We start from the raw sequence: 20,616 nt of genomic DNA, 5'->3' as shown, positions 1-20,616 counted from the left end.
CATCGTGGCTGGAAGTCTATTTGTTTGTTTTTAGAGAGAGGGTAAGGGAGGGAGAAAGAGAGGGAGAGAAAGAAAGATTGATTGGTTGCCTCTCGCACACCCCCAACTGGGGACCCAGCCCACGACCCAGGCATGTGCCCTGACTGGGAATCTTTTGGTTCACAGGCCGGCACTCTATCCACTGAGCCACACCAACCAGGGCTCGTTTCTTTTTGTGGCCAGATAATATTTCATTGTATGAATAGACCGCATTTTGTTTCTCCAATTGTTTCTTGATGGACATTTGGATTGTTTCTACCTTTTGACTGTCATAAAAATGCTGTTCTAAACATTTGTATACAAGTTTGTATGTGGACATACATTTTCATTTCTCTTAGGTATGTATCTTAGGCATATAACTGCTGGGTCATGTGGTCACTCTATCTTTAATCATTTAAGGAACCACCCAACTGCTTTCCGAAGTGACTTCACATTTTACAGTCCTACCAGGAATATATGAGACTATTAGTTAGGTATTGCTGCATAGCAAATTATTCCAAAACCTAGCAGCTTAAATCAGTAAATATTTATTACATCACACTGTTTTTTAAACTATTTTTTAAAGATTTTATTTATTTATTGTTAGAGAGGAAGGCAGGGAGAAAGACAGAGAAGCATCAAAGTGCAAGAGAAACATTGATTGGTTGCCTCTTGCGTGCCCCCAACTACGAACCTGGCCCGCAACCCAGGTATGTACCCTGACTGGGAATCAAACCAGTGACTCTGGTTCGCAGCCCTGGCTGGTGTGGCTCAGTGGATTGAACGCTGGCCTGCGAACCAGAGTCACTGGTTTGATTCCCAGTCAGGGTACATACCTGGGTTGCGGGCCGGGTCCGTAGTTGGGGGCACGCGAGAGGCAACCACACATTGGTGTTTCTCTCCCTCTCTTTCTCCCTCCCTTCTCCTCTCTCTAAAAATAACTACATAAAATCTTTTTAAAAATAATTTTATTTTATTGATGTTAGAATGAAGAATCCAGGAGCAGCTGAGCTGGGTGGTTCCGGCTCAGGGTTTTGGCTCAGCGTCTCTCATGAGGCTAGAATCATCTGAAGGCCTGACTGGGGCTGGAGGAGGCACTTCTAAGGTGGCTCGCTCCCAAGGGCCATCTTGGAAGCTGCCTACCGCATGGAACACTTACCCGCCCATTTCCATCCCTCAGGAGAGGGGTCGCTCCTGGGGTGTTAGTCCTTGGTACTTTTGACCTAAACCAGAACACACTGAAGAAACTATCATGCTAAAGAATACTGTCAGGCAGAGAGAGATTCAGGAAACTGTCAGACTGTTTGAGCCATATTTGCAGATGTCCCCAGGAGACACAGCAGGGGACCTGGCCTTACCTGCTGCAGTGATTACACCTGTCCCATAGCAGGTCTCCTCTGTCTGCCTTCCTTGCTGACAGGCCCACCACCTCCCAACATTCGTCCTGATACCAATACCCACTCTCTCCCCTGCCGAGCGTGCCCCGCCCTTGGTTTCTAGTCCTGTGGTTGGGACTTTTTTGTATCTCTTATCTGCTCCTCCTTCTGTTGATCAGCAGCAATTTCAGCAGATTTCCCCAGCCTTCCTCTTTATCTACTTCGTTAACTTTTTTTTCTTTTTGCTTTGTGATTACAAAAGCAATAAACATTAATTTCTAACAACACACACATTTATTTATTTAATCCTCTCCTGAGGATGTGTCTATTGACTTTTAGAGAGAGGGAGGAGAGAAAGAGAGAGAGAGAGAGAGAGACGTGAGAGAGAAACATTGCTTGGCTGCCTCCTGTATGCGCCCCAACGGGGAAGTGAACCTGAAACCTAGGTACGTGCCCTGACTCGGGATTGAACCCTCAACCGTTTGGTGGACGGAACAATGCTCCAACCATGTGAGCCACCCGGCCAGGGCACAAAGACTTATTTTTTAGAAAATGGAAGTTTCTAGAAATGCCCACTGTTGCCTGTTGGACATATATTCTACAATCATTTTCTATGCATAAACCCAGCCAGTGATTTACATGCCTGGGGAGCCAAGCCTCCCCCTTGCTGTGTTCCTCACAGGTATCGCTCGGCAGCTCATGTTGCCGGGGTGTCTTTCCAGGACAGCACGTGCAGGTCAGCCTCCGTCTCTCACGTGCGTGCCCCGTGCCCCTTAGGGTGCGTGTCCCGTTATGGAGCTTGCTCATTCCCTAGTGACAGAGACGGCAGGCTCCTTGCAGCCTGGGTCTCCTCCCCTTGGCCTGACCCTGATGTCAGTTGCTGCTGAGGGCGGGGGGGAGGGTCCCAACTCAGGCTCATGCTTTGCAGCTTCTGCTTCACGGAAGGACATTCTCTGCAGCACAGCAGACCTCCGGACCCTTGCACAGACGCACCCACCGAGCCCTGGGGAGCTAACAGCCCTGCAGGAAGCCAGCGAGCGACCAATTATTTGGTCCTTCAGACAGATGGTTCTGGGAGGGTTGCGGGACTCTCTGCGTTCAGGCCTTAAGACAAAAAAATTCAGGTTGCCCCCAATTTCCTGTGATTACAAAGAAGACGGTAACTAGTATCTTCTTAGACTCATCTCTGTGTTTGAGCTACTATTTTCCATAAATCTCTAGAGGTAAAGCTGAATGGTCAAAGGGATAAAATTCTCCATTTTGACAGCGATCGTTACACCTGTGCTCCGGGAATGTATTATAATTCCCATCCATGGTGAGGGAGCTCGCTTCCCTCTACCTGGGAGGTTGGGTCCTGGGGCCAGGACAGCTCAGAGCAAAGCTTTAGGGTAGGTGAGGAGCGGTCTGCAAGGAGGGGCGGTGGTGGTGATTGGTTGACCCAGTGAGTAAATCTGCTGAAAATAAGAAGGCACCGTTTTCCCTCACCGGGAGGGGTGGGAGCGAATGAACGCTGTGGTATTGGATTGGACTTAGAGGAGCTGATGTCAGTTCATGTTTTTCAATTTTTATAGGTAGATATAAAGCAGACATCAATGTGTGACTATAATTATGTGTGCATGTTTATATACATAATGTTTATGTTTGTGCATGCACATACATGTATGTATTCCCTAGTTCTGCTCACTGAGAGGGCATAGGGGCAGGACCACCCCAGCAGTAATGAGCATACTTGGCACCCAGATCTTGGTCTCTAGACACTATTTTCCATTGAAAAGGAAATGGCTGCTTCCAGGCTGGTCCCAAGGAAATACATGGAGGCCTGGAACATCTTAGTATTCAAGAAGACAGAAATATTCATGATGAGGATATCTGAGAAGGATGCAGGAACTGGCTTGGAGGGGTTCCCACTGGCCAAATCTGGGAAAGTTTAAATGTGAACATAAATAATGGTAGTGAACTATTATCCATTTATAAAAGAAGAAATCCCACATTCACACCGATATAAATAAATAGTGACAGGAGGAAGTTCTTCCTTACAGCGTGTTGTGTCAGGGCAACTGTAGCCAGGATCCCCGCCCCCACAGAGAGCGCCTTAGAGCGCAAGGGCCACGCTCTCTCCCGGCTCTGGTTTGCCCCGTGCCCCTTTCATTTAAGTTTCGTGTATATGAGCCCCTGTTGTTCAGGCGGCGCGGATGGTTTGCTACTGTCGCGCCTGCCGCCACGAGAACAGATTAAAGGTGGACCCTTTGTGGCTGTATGGCCCACTGCTGCAGGGACACACGTGGTATGAATTCCCTCTCCACCACTCCGCAGTCATTTTTCGGTCTCGAATCCAAAGCTGACCTGCCTGGAGCTGAGCTGCTGTGGTACGCAGCACAGTGCCAACTAACAGATGAAGGAACAAGAGAACTAGGACACCATTTGGCAACTGTCAGAGTAATAATTAATTCCTCCAAGAGTTATAAGTGGATGCTAAAATTAATGGGTAAGAGTTTGATGAGAAATGGGACATTCAGATCACCTCAAAGTACGTCCTCACAAAATACATATTAATCCCCAAAGGAAAAGTAGTAAGGGGAGAAGCCTGGCAGATACCGTCTCAATCAAGGGAGTAAAGGTACCGTCTTCTGTCACGGGACAAATCGAAGCTGTGTGCTACCTCCCAGGATGCAGGGAAAGGAACACACCCCCGTTGTGTGATACTCCTGCCTCAAATCTGTCATGAGGAAATATTAGACAAACCATAATGGGAGAAAATCCTGCAAAAATAATTGGCTCCATTGGTTGGGCAGTGTTGTCCTGCAAAGTGAAAGATCACGGGTTTGATTCCCAGTCAGGACACATGCCTGGGTTGTGGGTTCGGTCCCCAGTTGGGACACATGCAAGAGGCAACTGGTTGATGTTCCTCTCACACATCAATGTTTCTTTCCTTCTCTTTATCCCTCCCATCCCCTATCTCTAAAAATAAATAAATAAAATTTTACATATGGCCTGGAATCTTAAATGTTAAGGTCGTGGAAGTCAAGGGAAGACTGAGGACCCGTTCCAGAGTGGGAAAGCTGTTAGGACTTGGAAGGGTCTGAAGGCTGGCAGGCAGTGATGCCTCACCATGCAGTTCCCCACGTTGATGGCAGCCCCACGTGGAGACAGACGAGAGGGTCCCCGTTTGCAGGAAAGACTTAATTTTTCAAAGAGCCTGGGTTCAGGTCAGCAACTTATTTTCAAATGGTTCAGGGCAAAAAGCTCTCTCTCTAGTCTTACAGAATTTTTCTGCAATGCGTTTTGTCGTTAAAAACTCCACAGGTCCCTGGGAGCCTGTAAGAATTATCTCACGTTATCCTCACAGCAATGGGCAAAGGAGGGTTGACGGGCTGCGCGAGGGTCGGCAGCTCACGCAGGCAGGCCGGACGGAGCGGGGCTCGGCCAGGGCTGCGCTGTCTGCCGTCACTTAGTAGGCGTGTGGTCGTGTGTGGTTGGTGGGCCGAGAGCAGAGCTTTGCACGGGGCGTGGGTGTGAGCGGGGCTCCCTTCTCTGAGAAATGGGAAGACAGTACCCTCTGGGGACGGTGGCAGTGGACTGAAACGGTGCTGAGGTCTGGTTAGTGCCCACGCATCCATACTGTTGAGGGTGCGGTGCTGCCCCCACTCAGGGGCCACACAGGGCCACACAGGGAACGAGATCTGGTCCCAGGCTCCTGGGCCCAGGTCTCCACCGGGAGGTGCCTGTGCTCAGCCTCTGCCAGGAGTGGGGACTGCGGGGCAGCCAGGGTCGGGGACAGCAGTGCGCTGTGTGGAGCCCCTCCCTCCTCACACTGGGCCCAGGGATCCTGGGGGCAAGGTAGGGGTGACACAGTGGAGCCTAAGACAACTGGGATGATAAAACGGCAGCCACAGGGAGGGGCCTCAGGCACGCCGGGCGGGTGACCAGCTGGAGGTGACGCTGACAGCACGTGTCCCAGTTTTCCCAGCCGTCCTTGGAGGGCTTCTGCCCGGGCTAGACCTGACTCTACTGAGGATCTGAAGAAAGGGTGTGGCCAGAGATAACTCACCAGAATTAAACAAGGACCTGCCTTTTAAAGCGCAGAAAACATGTACCTGCACATATAATTATTATAGAAGGAACAAATGTTGACTGTTGAAAGAAATTTTTAACAGAAAACAAAAAGAATATACCTCCCCTCTTCCCACCCTAGCCTACCCCGAGAGATCACCGCTGTCAGCTTCGGAATCTGACGTCCAAAGAGACGCCACCGCCCCTGGGCAGGGCTGCGGGCTGCACACTGGCCATGGGAGGCCGTTGGACCAACCCCAGCTGGTTCCCCTCTCATCAGCGCTGTGAGGAAGTTACATGTCCCCATTCTACACGCGAGGAAGCTGAGGTTGGGGAAGGGATGCTCGAGTCATACTGCCTGTCCTTGCCCAAGTTCTTGCTCTTGCTGGGGCTGCTGTCGCTCAGCACAGCGGAGGCCTTTGCCCCTTCCTGCTCAGAAGGGACTCTGATCAGAGAAAGAGTGGGGCCTTTAGCAGGGTGGGGGCTGGGGCCCTGCTGGGAGCTCTAGGGCCCTGGGAGGCTGGGTTCAGCCTGACAGCGGTCCTGCCCTAATAAAGGCCCACTGGGTTCCACGTGCTCCTCCCGACCTTGTTTGTAGGGCCTCTGCTTTCTGGGAACAGGAGTGGCTGGAAGGCATGGCCCTAGCAAGGCCACCCAAGGGAGGGCGCAGACTGCCTGGCACCTGTACAGAAATGGGCCTGGCCACCAATCCGGAGCCTCTCTGTCCTTCTGTTTCTCACTCTATACCACCCCCTTCCCAGGGATAAAGAGAAAACCTCTAGGTTATTTTCCCTCACTGCCTTGGAGAAAAGTATTACCAATCACTTCCTTTTGTTCAGAAATGGACCAGGTTTCTGAGACATGCAGCTGTTCTCGTCCCAGTCATCACGCGCCGGCTACGAGCCTTCTGCCATGTGTCTCCCAAGAACGAAGAGAACGAAACTTCCGTCTCTGGAAAATCATCCCAGTGGCAGTCGCGTGCTATGATCCCTTGGAGGGCACCAAGCCCCCTTGAAGGAGCCCTTGAATTTTAACCAAAAGTTCCAGAGCAAACTGGGTACCAAACTGCTCCCTGGGGAAAGCTCTGGAGTCAGCAGGGTGGGGAGGGGTTGTGGAGCTAGTCCAGAATGCTCTAGGACCTGGGGGGCACCCCAACCAGCTCCGGCAGGTCCCAGTGGCCCTCCCCGGGCAGATGTGCTGTCATGAGGAGTTGGCCCTTAGCTGGGTAGATGCCCACCAGCCAAGCTCAGGAGATTGAGGTATGTTCCCAGAAAGCCTGAGATGTGTTCATTCCACGCCTCAGCCCTGGAAGTGTCTACCCATGGGCGTGGCTCTGGGGAGGCCACCTCAGCGCAGAGCAGGGAGGCAGCAGGGTGTCACTGGTGACACCCAAGCTGCCATGGTAATCTCGAGCTCAGGCCCAGAGGCCAGGGCACCCAGGGCCTCTGGACAGTGCTGCATCGATCAATGGCCACTGGGCCTCTCCCTTTGGGGGCTACCTTTTAGCTTGACGTGCTCTTTGATGGCTGTTAATGTGTGAGGGATGCTGCCAGCTGTCGGAATTCCTGACCAGTGGGAGCCACTCTGCCTCTGTGAGGCAGACCAGGGCGCCTTCTCCATTATTTCCTGGGCTCTGAGCATCTCCAAAGGGTCCACAGTGGGTTTCGGGCCACTCAGAGTCTGTGCAAAGTGGTGTGTGTGAGTGTGTGTGTTCCAGGGATGGAGGCACGGGTTAGAAACACTGACCACAGGCTAAGCGCTGTCGGGGGCCACATTTCCCAGCGATGCTGCCTGCTTGCCATTGCTCGCCCGATACGAGAGCAGCCCTGGTCCAGAAGGCTCCACCGGGCTCATTTGTCTGGGGCTCAGTAGTTAGCCCTCTGGGAAAGTCCACAGTCTTTGACTCCAAGGACTTGGAGACCATCCACCCCCCTCCCTGGGCCTCGAGCTGTGTTTATATGTGGCGTTCCTGAAAAGGCAGGCCTGATGAGGCTTTGAGAGGGTTTAACTCCCAGTTCCCAGGGCCAGACTCCTGGGGTGGGGGAGGGGCAGGGAAAGTCGGGGGGAAGAAGGCCTTTCCTCCAGTTGTCACTAAATGGAGCTAATCCCACCGAAGTTTCGTGAATGCTGACCACATGCCAGCCCTGTGCTAACCCCCCACGCTCTGTCTCCTGGCGCTTACACTGGTTGTAACAGGCGTTGGCACGTTCTACAGGAAGGGGAACTGAGGCGCAGGGGTGCTGAGTCTCTTCCCATTCCCACAGCTCACCAGCAGCCCTCCTGGGTCCTGGGGCTTTGTACCTGGGCCCTCCCAGTGCTTCTCAGAGTGTGATTCTGGCACCTGGGGCTCTTGAGAAGGTATCTGTCAGAACTGAGGATTTTGGAGCCTCACTGAGGCAGGAAGTGAATCAGACCCAAGAGCCAGCATTTGTGCTGGTGACATTCACGTTTCTAGGCCCCGTGGCAAGTTCCTGATGAAGTAACTTCCAGCTAAGGAGCTGGTAGGAGGACCGGGTGGAGCAGGGGCGGTGATCCCTGCTGGGTTTACCTGTGCATAGCTTGGGGGAGCAGGACGAGGCTGGAGTCCCAGCATCCGTGGCTCTTCCCACCAACGGTTCCCCCCCTCCGACCCTGTGGACATTCTGTGAGCAGGTGAGGGGCCTGGGGGGGGGGGGGCATCTGAGTGGAAGAGAGGAAGGGTATTGAGGGTGAGAGATTTAGTAAAGGGGGGCCAGGAAGGCACATGGGGGCCAGGGCGGCCCAATATCGGGTTAGACCCATGTTCTTTTTCAGAAGGAAAGCCCTACAGATGGTTTCAGCAGAGGAGTGACACGTTGAAGGCGCAGGACAATTGGGCTGCCGGGGGAGGGCTGGATGGGAGAAGCCGGCTCCTGGGAGGGTTGAGGACCTGGACTCAGGGGCTGGAGGGCCCCGAGGGAGAAGCAGTGGAGGCTGCCTTCCTGGGCCTGGGGTGGAGGGATGGAGAAGAGGCAGGATGAGACCCGTGGGGGGCTCATGAACGTCGAGGGGCTGGGGGGCTGTCCTGGGAGGCACGTCTGAAATGTGGTGTAGGAGGAGGCAGGGACGCGGCAGCACCCGCACAGCGGGTGAGACCCGGGCCACTGGGACTTCTCTCTGCGGCCGGGTTCTCACCCCTGACATGGGCGCTGTAGCGGTTTCTGGAGAGGAAGACGCTCCTTGGAAGCGCCCCCTCAAACGCTTGGAAACACAACTGCTATCGTTCGGGTGGGCGCGCAGGTCGCCCCAAGGAATCGTGCCTGGGTCCAGCGGCAGGGCAGGCAGGCTGCGGGGGCGGCCCTGCCCCCTGGGGGCGGTCCTGGATGGGCGCCCGGGCCACTGACGCGCGGGCGACGGCGCGCGGGCTGTGGATGGACCACACGCGGGCGGTTGGCCAGTCCGCCTGGCGCCGCGTCCCCGTCGGGTGAGCTCCCCGCCCCTGGATCTCGGGAGCCGCGAGCCGCAGACGGCATGGTAGGGGAGCGGGGTGCCGGTGGGGGCGAGGGCGCAGCGGCTGCACGGGGGCGCGTCGCGGGCGGGGGCTTGGGTGAGAAGAGACGCGAGGAGCGCGCCGGCTGCACCTTCCCAGGGCGGTATAGGTTGGAGGCTCCTCTTGGGGCGCCCCCATCCCCGGAGACTCGCAGCTTCCCGGGTTATTTGTCTTATTGCGGGTCACGGAGACCCTTCCAGGCGGTGTAGGGAGCCTCTCTTGACCCTTGGTTTGCGCTGCACCGTCCCAGCTCAGCCCCGTGGCTCTGCCCTTGGCTCCCGCACCAGCGGGGTAGGGGTAGCAGAAGGGGGGTGGGGGCAGAGGTAACATCTGAGTGAATTAAAACGCACCCGGATCCCACGATGGGGGTTAGGTGTGGGAGGGGGCAGGGAGGCTGGGGGAGACTTCTGGGTAGAGGCTTTGGAGAGGCCGAAGGTGCTCAGGATTAAGAATGCTTGGGGCGGGAGCCCTGTGGCCCGGTTTACCCTATCATCGTAATAAAGAAGGAGGAGAAGAAAGCGGAAAGGTGGATGCACAGCTTTGTGGGTAACAGGAGGCCCCAAGTCCCCGACTGAGGAGAGGAAATAGGGCTGAATGAACAGGGGGAAGATCCAGGAACTGAGCCTGAAAATCCGGTTGCTCCGAGGGGAGGCTCAGGAGGACCGTATGGGGCTGTTACCCTCTTTCCCCTGGACTGCCTTTCCTTTTCTGTGCGGGGGTAAGGATCATGTTACTAGGCGCTGCAACGAAGCACCCAGAATGTGCCAAAGCGCTCCTGAGAACTTTGTGTGTAGTCTCTCATCTAATCTTTCCAGAACCTCTAAGCTAGGCTCTCTTTGACACCCCAACTTCACAGATGAGGAGACCGAGGCCCCGGGAAGGAGAGGTCACAGCCAGAGTGTGGCAGACCTGGCATTTGAGCTCAGGCTAGTTTGTTTAGCACCATGGCCTTGGTTCTTCATCACCGTATACGGTGGGCTGGCAGAGATGCGCAGCCTGAGAGAGGAGAGGGAACCCCGGAGCTGGCAGTGTTAAGGATGTCAAGTATTTCCACCTCTGACAGTTCGGGTGACGAAAAACAGAAACAAGAGCCAACTTTTGGATCAGCATTACAGTTTTCAGCCCTTGATCCCCTCAGTGACTCAGTCCCCTCAGTGAGGTGTTGATACCCTGGCCCTTCTGTGTGTCAGGCAGGCCCAGTGTTAACACCTTTCCTGGATTAAGTGCCCTCAGTCCTCGTAATAAGGAAACAGCCGCAGAGAGGTTACCAGGCAAATGGTCACACAGCCTGGAATTGGGGAGGCTGGATTTGAACCCAGGCAGTTGCTTCCAGAGCCTTTGTTCCTCAAGACTATGCAGCACAGCACACTGTGTCCATTTTCCTGATGCCCAAACTGAGTACCTGTCCCAAGGTCTGTGGCTTGAAGGGGGAGAGATCCAAGGGCGGACTACACAGATGGCAAAGCCCATCTGAAGAGGATTCATTTTTTAGTCACGGGATGTAATAGATCATGAAATTTAAAATTGAAGCCCACTTTTTATCATTTAAAACATGTTTTTATTATTTGACATTTTAGAGAGAGAGAAAGGGAGAGAGTGCGAGAGAGAAGCATCAACTTGTTGTTCCTCCTGTGCATGCATTTATTGACACTTGTGTGCACCCTGACCGGGGGATCGAACCCTGCATCGGACAGTACTCCAACCAACTGACCTACCTGGTCAGGGCCACATTTGGTCATTTTTAAGATATACACTTTTAGCCCTGGCTTGTGTGGCTTGGTGGATTGAGCACCGGCCTGCAAACTGAGGGACCGCTGGTTCGATTCCCAGTCAGGGCACGTGCGTGGGTTGTGGGCCAGGTCCCCAGTTGGGGGCGTGCGAGAGGCAACCGATCTATGTTTCTCTAGCTCATGGATGTTTCTCCTCCTCTCTGTCTCCCTTCCTTCCCCTCTCTCTAAAAATAAATAGATAAAATCTTCTTAAAATGTACATTTTTACCTCTCTGACGTTGTAACGCATCTTACAACGGATGACAGTTTTTTCTTTCTCAGTAGTACATAAAGTAATGGCACCTTTGGTTTGATGGACTATGACAGAGCCAGGGTTCTCTGAGTGACTTTTCTAGGTGTCCCTGTGTTCTGTTTCACAGGCTTCTTTCTGCCTCAACTGTTCCATTTTCCCTGGAGACATGTCCCCCAGGGATACAAGGAGCCCGGTGTCCTGCAATGGCAGTAGGGGCTGGGGGCTCTTTGACCCCATGGACTTGAACCTGACTGACAAGGAGCTGAGACTCAAGTACCTGGGGTCCCAGGAGACGGAGCTGTTCATGCCCATCTGTGTCACATACCTGCTGATTTTCGTGATGGGCATCGTGGGCAACGGGCTGACCTGCACGGTCATCCTGCGTCACAAGAGCATGCACACGCCCACCAACTGCTACCTCTTCAGCCTTGCCGTGTCGGACCTGCTGGTGCTGCTGGCGGGCCTGCCGCTGGAGCTCTACGAGATGCGGCAGAACTACCCCTTCCGGCTGGGGGCTGGGGGCTGCTACTTCCGCGTCATGCTCTTTGAGGTGGTCTGCCTGGCGTCTGTGCTCAATGTCACTGCCCTGAGTGTGGAGCGCTATGTGGCCGTGGTGCACCCGCTGCAGGTCAGGTCCGTGATGACTTGGGCCCACATGCGCCGCGTGCTTGGGGCCATCTGGGGCCTTGCGGTGCTCTGCTCTCTGCCCAACACCAGCCTGCACGGCATCCAGCAGCTGGATGTGCCCTGCCGCGGTACGGTGCCCGGCTCCGCCGTGTGCACGCTGGTCCGCCCCAGGGCTCTCTACAACGTGGTCATACAGATCACCACTCTGCTCTTCTTCTGCCTGCCCATGGCCACCATCAGCGTGCTCTACCTGCTCATTGGGCTGCAGCTGCGGCGTGAGAGGCTGCTGCTGCTCAAGCGGGCCGCCCAGGGCAGGGCCAGGGCCAGAGACAGCCGCAGGGGTCGGACGCAGGTGACCAAGATGATGTGTAAGTGTCTCTCAGGGGAAGCAGGGCTGAGCCAGGCACAGGGTCCGAAGCTGGGCCTTCCAGGGCTGAGGGGCAGGGGCTGGGGCTGGATTTATGAGTGGGAGGCTTGGAATCACACGCCCCACAGTGGTGTGTGTGTGCATGCATATGCGTGAGCATATGTGTGTATGCTTGGGTATTCTTAGATTACCATCGAGCTATTCACACCAAAGATAAATAGTCATGGCTTATGGCAGGATTGGCTGCATAATTTGCAGGGTCCAGTGCAGAATGAAAATGTAGATTCCTAGTTCAAAAATTATTAAGGATGTAAAGTCAGCAACAGCAGAGCATTAACGCTTTTAAGCTTGGGGCCCTGTGCACATGCACAGGTGGCACATCCATGAAGCCAGGCCTGGTCATGGTACCAAACCACAGACTAGGCAGGGGTACAGGGCTGGGCTCCAGGATGGCAGAGCTGTTCATGGCATCTGGACCCTCCAGATCTCTCATCTTGGCTCCTAAATATGTCTTGGCTCTGTCCTTCCCTACATAGCGTGGCAAGGTCACGGGTACAGAGGTTTGCTTTCTTTTATTTTAAAAAGATTTTATTTACTCATTTCTAGAGAGAGGGGAAAGGAGGGGCAGGAATGTTGATGTGTGAGAGCAACATCCGTCAGTTGCCTTTCCCATGCCTTCAGGGCCCACATCCCAGGCATGTGCCCTGATCAGGAATCGAACCAGTGCCTTTCGGTTGGCAGGCCAGTGATCAACCCCCTGAGTCACACCAGCCAGGGCTGAGATCTGCTTTCTTGAGGAAAGGATTCTAATGGGTGGGGATAGTTCATGGCCCACCCCCGGGCCAGAGTGACATGATGCTGAAGTGACTAGCCCCCACAAAACCAATCTGTGGGATCTGGGGGCAGCTGGAGAGACAACATGATGAGTTTCTTCCATTTATGTCTTTGGTGCCTTGGGGACCACAGGAGTGACCATTGTCTAAAAGAGAATTGTCCGGAGGCGTGCCTGTGAGGGTCTGTGTGCAGAGCATGGGAGAATCAGGGCAGAAGTGTGGATTGGGGCCAGCCAGGGCTTCCCCAGCTGGGGTGGGGCTCTGGGTCTTTCTGTGGCCTAGAACTGGCTCTTCTTCACAAACAGTGGCCCTGGGGAAGCGAGACAAACTAATACTAAACCAATCATTGATTTCCGCCCCATCTCACCCCACCCCAGCAGGGCCTGAGTCAGGTAGGTGGGGTGAGCCAGGGCAGGACAGGGCTGGTGAGGCCTTGGTCAAAGCCATGGGGTTAGAGCCAGCTAACTGGGGACTGCCCCATTCCCAGAGAGGCCCACCCTTCCTGCTGCCCAGGAAGAGTGTCCCAAAGTGAGGTGTCGCTTGTCATCGCCTGGAACTCCTTGGTTGCCTGCCAGGTCTGCAGTGTGAAACCTGCACTACAGACTTACTGGCCCCTACCCACCCTGTACCCGCCTTGGCCTTCCCCAGGTCACGGTCCGGGTCCGGGTCTGCTTGGCTGGGATGGCCCTTGCCCTGGGCAGGTGGGGTGTATCCTTCAAGCCACCTTGCTTGCTGGCTTGGGGCCCTGGCTTTCTTCTCTCCCTCCCTTCTTCCGTCCCTCCGTCCCTCTATCCCTCTTTCCCCCACCTTCACTTTCTGAAGGCCTACTGTGCGCACTAGGCTGTGTGCTGGGGACCCCGAACCCTGGGGCTGTGAGGAAAACTACCCTGGGGAAGACACTGCAGGGGAAAGATCGCTGAGCAAACAAGAGTAATAAGAAACCAAAACCAAGGCAGACCGGTGACAGAGACCCACAAAAGGACATGGCTGGTTAAGATTAGGGCTGGAAGGGAGATGGGGAGAAAGAGTCGGGGCTTGGCCACCTCTTGTGTCTTTGGCTGGGGGTGGGCTCCCAAGGAATGGGCGGTTAGTGCAGGGAGGGCTATTCAGCTGGGCCTTAGGAGAGCTGGCCTCTGGGGCTGGGAAGGCACCTGGGGCCAAGGGAGGCAAGGTGTGTGTGTGTGGGAGCGGTTGTCTTGCTTTCTGGCCCCTTAACTTCCGATCTACTGCTGTCTGAACATGGACCCATTCTCCTGCTTCTCTTTGCTTACGTGTCAGCAAGCATGGGCCCCGAGTGGCGCCCCAAGTGGGCGCCCGAGTGGGCCTTGGCCACACAGTCTGCGTCATGCTGGGGCCTGGCACCCGTGGCTAATAGTCACCCATTTCCAAGTTCCAGGGTGAGGCAATTGGGCTTGGCCAGCTTGGCTCAGATGCCGGCGCATGGTTCAGTCGGCTGTGGCCGGGGCAGAGCACACACGCCCTCGCCGAGCCAGCGACAGTGCTCGGAGCAGCATCTCCAACGGGTGCGGCGAGGGCAGGCAAATTGCTGGAAACATCCAGATGACAGTGGGCGTGGGGAGCCTGTGGGCTGGGAGAGGACGCGGGGAGGAGCGGAGCACAGCGGGGCGGGGAGGGCAGGGGACGGGGCTCCGGCGGGCGCTCAGCCTCCCTCCTCTGCCCCTGCAGTTGTCCTGGTCCTGGTGTTTGGCGTCTGCTGGGCCCCGTTCCACATCGACCGCCTCATGTGGGGCTCCGTGCTCAACTGGACCGAGGGCCTGCACCAGGCCTTCCAGTACGTGCATGTCGTCTCCGGGGTCTTCTTATACCTGGGCTCGGCGGTCAACCCCGTGCTCTACAGCCTCATGTCCACCCGCTTCCAGGACACCTTCCGGGAGGCCCTGTGCTTGGGCACCCGGTGCCAGCGCCACAGGCTCCGCGGCAGCAGCTCCCCCAGCTTCAGCAGGGTGAGCACGGGCAGCACCCTGTGTGACGTGGGCCTCCCACTCTCGGGCTGAGAGCTGTGGCCCTTGGGGGCAGCCAGAGACGGACCCCTCCACAGAGGAGCCTCCAAGCAGCTCCACCCGGAGGAGCCAGAGGGCCACGTGCAGCTTTGGGAGCCACACCTGCCCTCCTCTGCGGGGATGTCTTCATGCCTGTCCCCTTTGGGCCCATCCCCACTGCAGCCACCTCAGTGACTCCTGCCCCCACCACGTACCAGAAGGGATATAAGGTTACCGTCTGCCCCCAGGCCCCCAGGAAGCCCTTCCCTGCTGGACAAGCCTTCACCTGGGGACATCCCCACTCCTGCCACCAGTTTCTGACATGTTTTCACAGGACCCTCCCTTTCCTTTGCATTTTCTGTCCCTCCTAGCTTTAGCCTCCACCTGGGACCCTACTCTTACCTGACCCCTCCCCAGCCCCAAGTCAGTTTCTTCTGCTCTGGCGTCTCCACCTGGTGGCGCTGCTGCGTGGCGGGGCTGCCAGCGAGCTAGGGACCTGGTTCCAATCTCAGCCCTGTTGCCACCTTGCTGTGTGGCATCAAGCAAATCGCCGCCCCTTTCCAGGCCTCGGTCCCCTGTTTGCAAAACATGGAAGGGGTCCCGGCGTTCTAAGTGCCACCCCTGACACTTTAGCTGTGTTTTCTGCGTTCGTGCCTAAGTCATTATTACCCCGCGGAAATGACTGCGCACCCTCCCCCTGTCCCCCCAGCCCTGGGCAGTCCCTCCCCCACCTTCCCGGGCACCGCCTCCCATGCCCCCTTCTGGAGACTGGTTGCACAGCAACGTGAATATCCTCAAACAATATTAAACTGTATGCTTACCTGGTTAAGATGGTAAATTTTGTTGTGTATTTCATCACAACTTTTTTTCCAGCTTTTCTTTATTGATTATATTGTTACAATAGCTCCAATTTTCTCCCCTTTACTCCCCTCCCTTCAGCATCTCCCTCCCCCAGCATCCCCCCCCAAGTCCATACCCATGGTTCGTGAAAAATAACTATCCCTCCCTCTCAGATATTAAGACCCTTTGTAATCTTGTAAAGGACAATGGGCGAAGGTCTCAAGCTCCTCTAGCTGCTTCAAGCTGGACATGGTCGTCGTCCTACCTACCCTTGGGTCCAGAAATCCCTAATAACAGTGGGGGTGTGGAGGGGAGGGTGGCCTTCCCACATGGGGAAGGATCATGCAGACTCCAGGTCAGTTGGCTGTCTCCGGACAACGGCGTGCTTGGTTTAGCAGGCTGGCATCCTTGTTGTGTTCTGGGGGCAACAGATTTGGCGAAAAGGGTTAAAAGACATCATTCAATCCATAACTACAAATAAAGAGCATTTACAAGAGATTATTTTATTTTTTAAATTTTATTTATTTACTTTTAGAGATAGGGGAAGGGAGGGAGAAAGAGAGAGAGAGAAACATCAACGCGTGGTTACCTCTTGCACACCCCCAACTGGGGACCTGGCCTGCAACCCAGGCCTGTGCCCTGACTGGGAATCGAACTAGCGACCCTTTGGTTTGCAGGCTGGCGCTCAATGCACTGAGCCACACCAGCCAGGGCAGGTATGAACTGTTTTGAATTCTGCTCCCTCCCGCCTCACTCCCCCATTTAACAGTAAATCCTAAACATCTGCTAGTCCTCCAAGCTCAAGGCTGAGGTTTTTTTGGTCTATCATGTTTTATTTTTTAATTTCTTTTTTCAAGTATTTTTTTTCAATTATAATTGATGTACAATATTACATTACTTTCAGGTGTACAACCCAATGATTAGACATTTCTATAACTTACGAAGTGATTACCTCAATAAATCTAGTACCCATCTGACACAATACATACTTATTACAATATTATCGACTGTATTTCCTATACAGTATTTTATTGGGTTGGCCAAAAAGTCTGTTATGTTTTTTTCCCTGCGATGGATCTAGCAGTGCTTAGTTGTCTTCAACTTCACTCGAAACAATTTTGTTAGATTGTTTTGTGACAGCTGTCATATCAGTGTGCATTAAAAAAAACTTAACAAACTTAATTAATTTTTGTGCAGCCATTTTCATATTGAAGATAAAAGGAAATATGCAACATTTTTGGTATAATATGCTTTATTTTTTCAAGCATGGTAAAAATGCAACTGAAATGCAAAGAAAGATGTGTGCCGTGTATGGAGAAGGTGTCGTTAGTGATCGAATATGTCAAAGTGATTTACAAAATTTCTTGGTACTATTGACATTTTGGCCAAATAATTCTCTGCTGTGGGGCTGTCTTATGCGTTGGAAGATATTTAGCAGCACCCTTGGCCTCTACCCACTAGAAGCCAGTGGTGGGAGAGAGCTGACATACTCAAAATATCCAAATCAATGAAGTTATTGGTGAGAATGAAAAATGTATCTTTTATTTTACAGAGAAAACGTAAGGGGCTTTTCGGCCAACCCAATACATCTCTATGACTATTCCGTAACTACCAATTTGTGCCTTGTGATCCCTTCACCCATCCCCCAACCCCCCTCCCCTCTGGTAACCGTCAAAATGTATCTATGGGTCTGCTTCTGTTCTGCTTGTTGGTTTTGTGTTTTAGATTCCACATCAGTGTGAGGTCACCTGGTGTATGTGTCTTTCTCTGAGTGGCTTACTTCAAGGGCTGAGTTTATTTGACCGTGTCAGGTGCGCACCCGCGGGCCGCTGCTGGCTAGCGGGAGGTGGCGTCACCTGAGCCGCAGGGCTGATCTCCAGGTGTGAGATCCTGCGTCTGTCCTGCCAGCCTCTGAGAAGGCCCGAGAGAAGCCCTGCTGTCCTGGGAAGGAGCTGCAGATCACACCTGGTCACAGCCTCCTAGCAGTGGCCCTGGGACTGCTCCTAAGGGCCAAGAAGCTCAGCTGGAACAGCCCGGCAGAGGGGAGGGAGAGGGGAGGGAGATGGGGGATGGCGGTGGGGGTGGGGGGTGTTAGGAGGGGCCTGATTCTAAATCCATGGTTCCTGCCTTGGCCGGGCTTCAGTGATCCCTGAAAGGCTCTCATTCCCCGTGTCCCCTGTCCCTGTGGTCCCGTATTTTCCCTGGCAAGTCAGATCAAACCTACACTCTTCTCCTTCTCTTTCGTGAACGGCACCTACTAAATAAAAGCTGTTTGACGAAGCCCATCCACCCTGCCTTCCTCTTTGCATTTACACACTTGCCCAGATCCTCACATTTCCCGCCTCCTCCCTTCCTGCCCTACGGGCCCTTTTCCTTCCCTGGCAGGCCCTTCCTGGCACTCCTGGCAACATCCCTGCCTCTCTGAGCTTCCCTCCATCCTCTCACTCTCTGTTCTTGGGGGTTTTTGTTTGTACTTCCACCAACACTGAAGCATGCCCACGTCTCTGGCATACTCCTTTTTATTTCCTAGTTAAAACAAAAAATTTAAATTAGGAAACACATTCACATGGTTCAGAATTCAACAGGTATATCCCTGGCTGGTGTGACTCAGTGGATTGAGCGTCGGCCTGCGAACGAAAGGGTCGCTGGTTCCATTCCCAGTCAGGGCACAGGCCTGGGTTGTGGGCCAGGTCCCCAGTTGGGGGGCGTGTGAGAGACAGCCACACACTGATGTTTCTCTCCCTCTTTCTCCCTCCCTTCTCCTCTCTCTAAAAATAGATGCACGGGGGCGTGTGCAGGTGTGCATGTCTGCATGTGCAGACGCACAGGCATGTGTGGATGCGCGTGTTATCTTGGAAGAACAGATAAAGTTTATTTACTATTAAATAAATGAGTAAATAAAAAGTCAACGTGAAATAAATAAATAAAGTCAACATGAAATAAATACATAAATAAATAAAAACTCAACATGTACAAATCCAAAGGCCTCCAACCCACCCCCTAGTCCCCAGTTCCTCTGCGTGGGAGGAAACCAGTATTATGGTTCCACTGTTGTGCACGAACAAGGAATTATGTTTCCGTTATTTTTCCCCACCTGTTTTTTACACAAAAACTAATATGTTACACACATTCTTCTGTACCTTACTTTCTGTGTGTGTGTGAGATTTTATTTTATGTTGGGGGGGTCAGGAGGGAGAAAGAGAGGGAGAGAAATATTGATATGAGAGATAAACATTGATTGGTTGCCTCTTGAAAGAGCCCTGGGGGACTGAACCCACAACCTAGGCATGTGCCCTGACTGGGAATCGAATAAACCTGCAACCTTTACGGGATGACCCTCCAACCGAGCCCCACTGGTCGGGGCTGTACCTTGCTTTTTTTTCATTTAAAGTATCTTCGAGATTGTAGGGTGGTCGGTGATGTGGGCTGTGAAAGAATTCACAAAGGGAAGAAAGTGCAGAGAGCAAAGTTTTGTTCACTTTCCAAGAGTGGAGAGGGGCGTGGTGTAGCGTGACACCAGCAGTGAAATGTAGGGGCTTTGAGTTTTTATTGGATTATAATTGGATTATAGGAGAGTGGGGGGGAGTTGCCATTGTGTGGCCACTGGGCTGTTGGGGCGCTGTAACAAGAGGCTGCAGTTTGCTCCAATGTTATCTTACGCCTGCGGCTGTAGGGGGCAAGTTAGTCACATTTTGTTCTTGCTTTCCAGTAATTTTCAGTCCTGGGGACAAAAGCTCAGAAGAGTAAAATGGCAGCCATGTTGAACAAGGTCATAGGCCTGCTCAGTAAACGGGCCAGCTCTATCCTTTCAGAGATCACGCCGTATCAATAACAACCAGCCGCTTCGCTGGTTTTATGGCTGTAGCGCTGTATGCCGCGCGGGTTTATTTTATCAGTCTCAGGTTAACCCTCACTCCGGGAACAGATGGACTCCCCATTCATAGTACTGGCTCCGCAGTGGAAGTCTGTTTCTCACTCAGGCCACAGTTCAGAGAGCTGTCCGTGTGATCTTGTGCCTCTATGCTGTTCTGGGTCACTGGCAATCTCCTCATTCAGCGAGTGGACAGGAAAGAAGGAAGATGCCACGTGAAAACTTTCGAGGGGCCTGGATATGTTCACCACTGCCTTAGGCTACAACTGGCTCAAATGAGCGCAGCTCTAGTCCCAAGGGGGTCTGGGGGTTGTTCAGCAGCGGCACGTCGGGGAGGACCGGGTGGGACGAGTGGCTGCCCAGTCTCTGCCGCACCAGTGCCCTGTCCTGGACATGCTGCCGTGCTCCGCAGAGATCTGAGATCAGCCTTTCCCTCAGTCCACACTGCCTTCCAGGTCCTGCTTTCCTTCCATCTACAGCCTGCGTCTAGTCTCTCTGTCTACACTTGCTTCACTTCCAAAACATTCCCCACCCAACAGTCAAAGTGACTGAAGAAAACAGACCCAAATTAGGTTACACTACTTCCCTGCTTACCATTCTCCCATGATCCCCTACATTATTTGTGGTTAAACCCAGACCTTTCTAACTCATCCACAAAAAAACCAAACAGCCCAATTAAAAATGGGCAAACGACAGAATACTCAATGAGCCGGTGAGGGCTGGCAGAAGCGGCGCGGGCTGGCAGAAGCGGCGCGGGATGGAGGCCTGGGCAAAAGAGCCGAAGGGATTAAGAAGCACAGTACAGAGTGGTAGTCACAAAACAGTCACGGGGTGTCAAGTACAGCATGGGGAGCACAGGGAACAATACTGTAATAACTATGTTTGGGGCCTGCTGGGCACAGGACACACAGGAGGGTCACTGTGTAAAGTATACGCTTGTCGGACCACAGTGCCATGTGGGTCCTCTGTAGACACAGCAGCTTTTCCTTTCCTGCTTTACACTCAAGACCTCCACTGGCTCCCGCCTCCCCGCCCCCAGCTCCCCTTACCCGAGGTCACCCCGAGGCAGTCCTCCTCCTTTTCTGGGCGACTCTTGGTAAGGGC

At 53.6% G+C, this 20,616-nt stretch overlaps 1 protein-coding gene across 1 annotated transcript; it reads left to right on the top strand.

Moving 5' to 3' along the window:
* The first annotated feature begins 8,846 nt into the window (after positions 1-8,846).
* NMUR1 (neuromedin U receptor 1) lies at positions 8,847-14,889 on the top strand. Its single transcript, XM_090269370.1, has 3 exons — positions 8,847-8,936; positions 11,102-11,969; positions 14,488-14,889. Exons 1-3 carry the CDS (start codon positions 8,934-8,936, stop codon positions 14,814-14,816), a joined length of 1,200 nt encoding a protein of 399 aa, XP_090125496.1. The 5' UTR covers positions 8,847-8,933; the 3' UTR covers positions 14,817-14,889.
* The last annotated feature ends 5,727 nt before the right edge of the window (positions 14,890-20,616 follow it).

This window comes from Furipterus horrens, unplaced genomic scaffold (assembly GCF_987537825.1).
Source record: "Furipterus horrens unplaced genomic scaffold, mFurHor1.1.pri manual_scaffold_1, whole genome shotgun sequence".
In the NCBI taxonomy this organism is placed as follows: domain Eukaryota; kingdom Metazoa; phylum Chordata; class Mammalia; order Chiroptera; family Furipteridae; genus Furipterus; species Furipterus horrens.
This window is presented reverse-complemented; position numbering and strand designations above follow the sequence as displayed.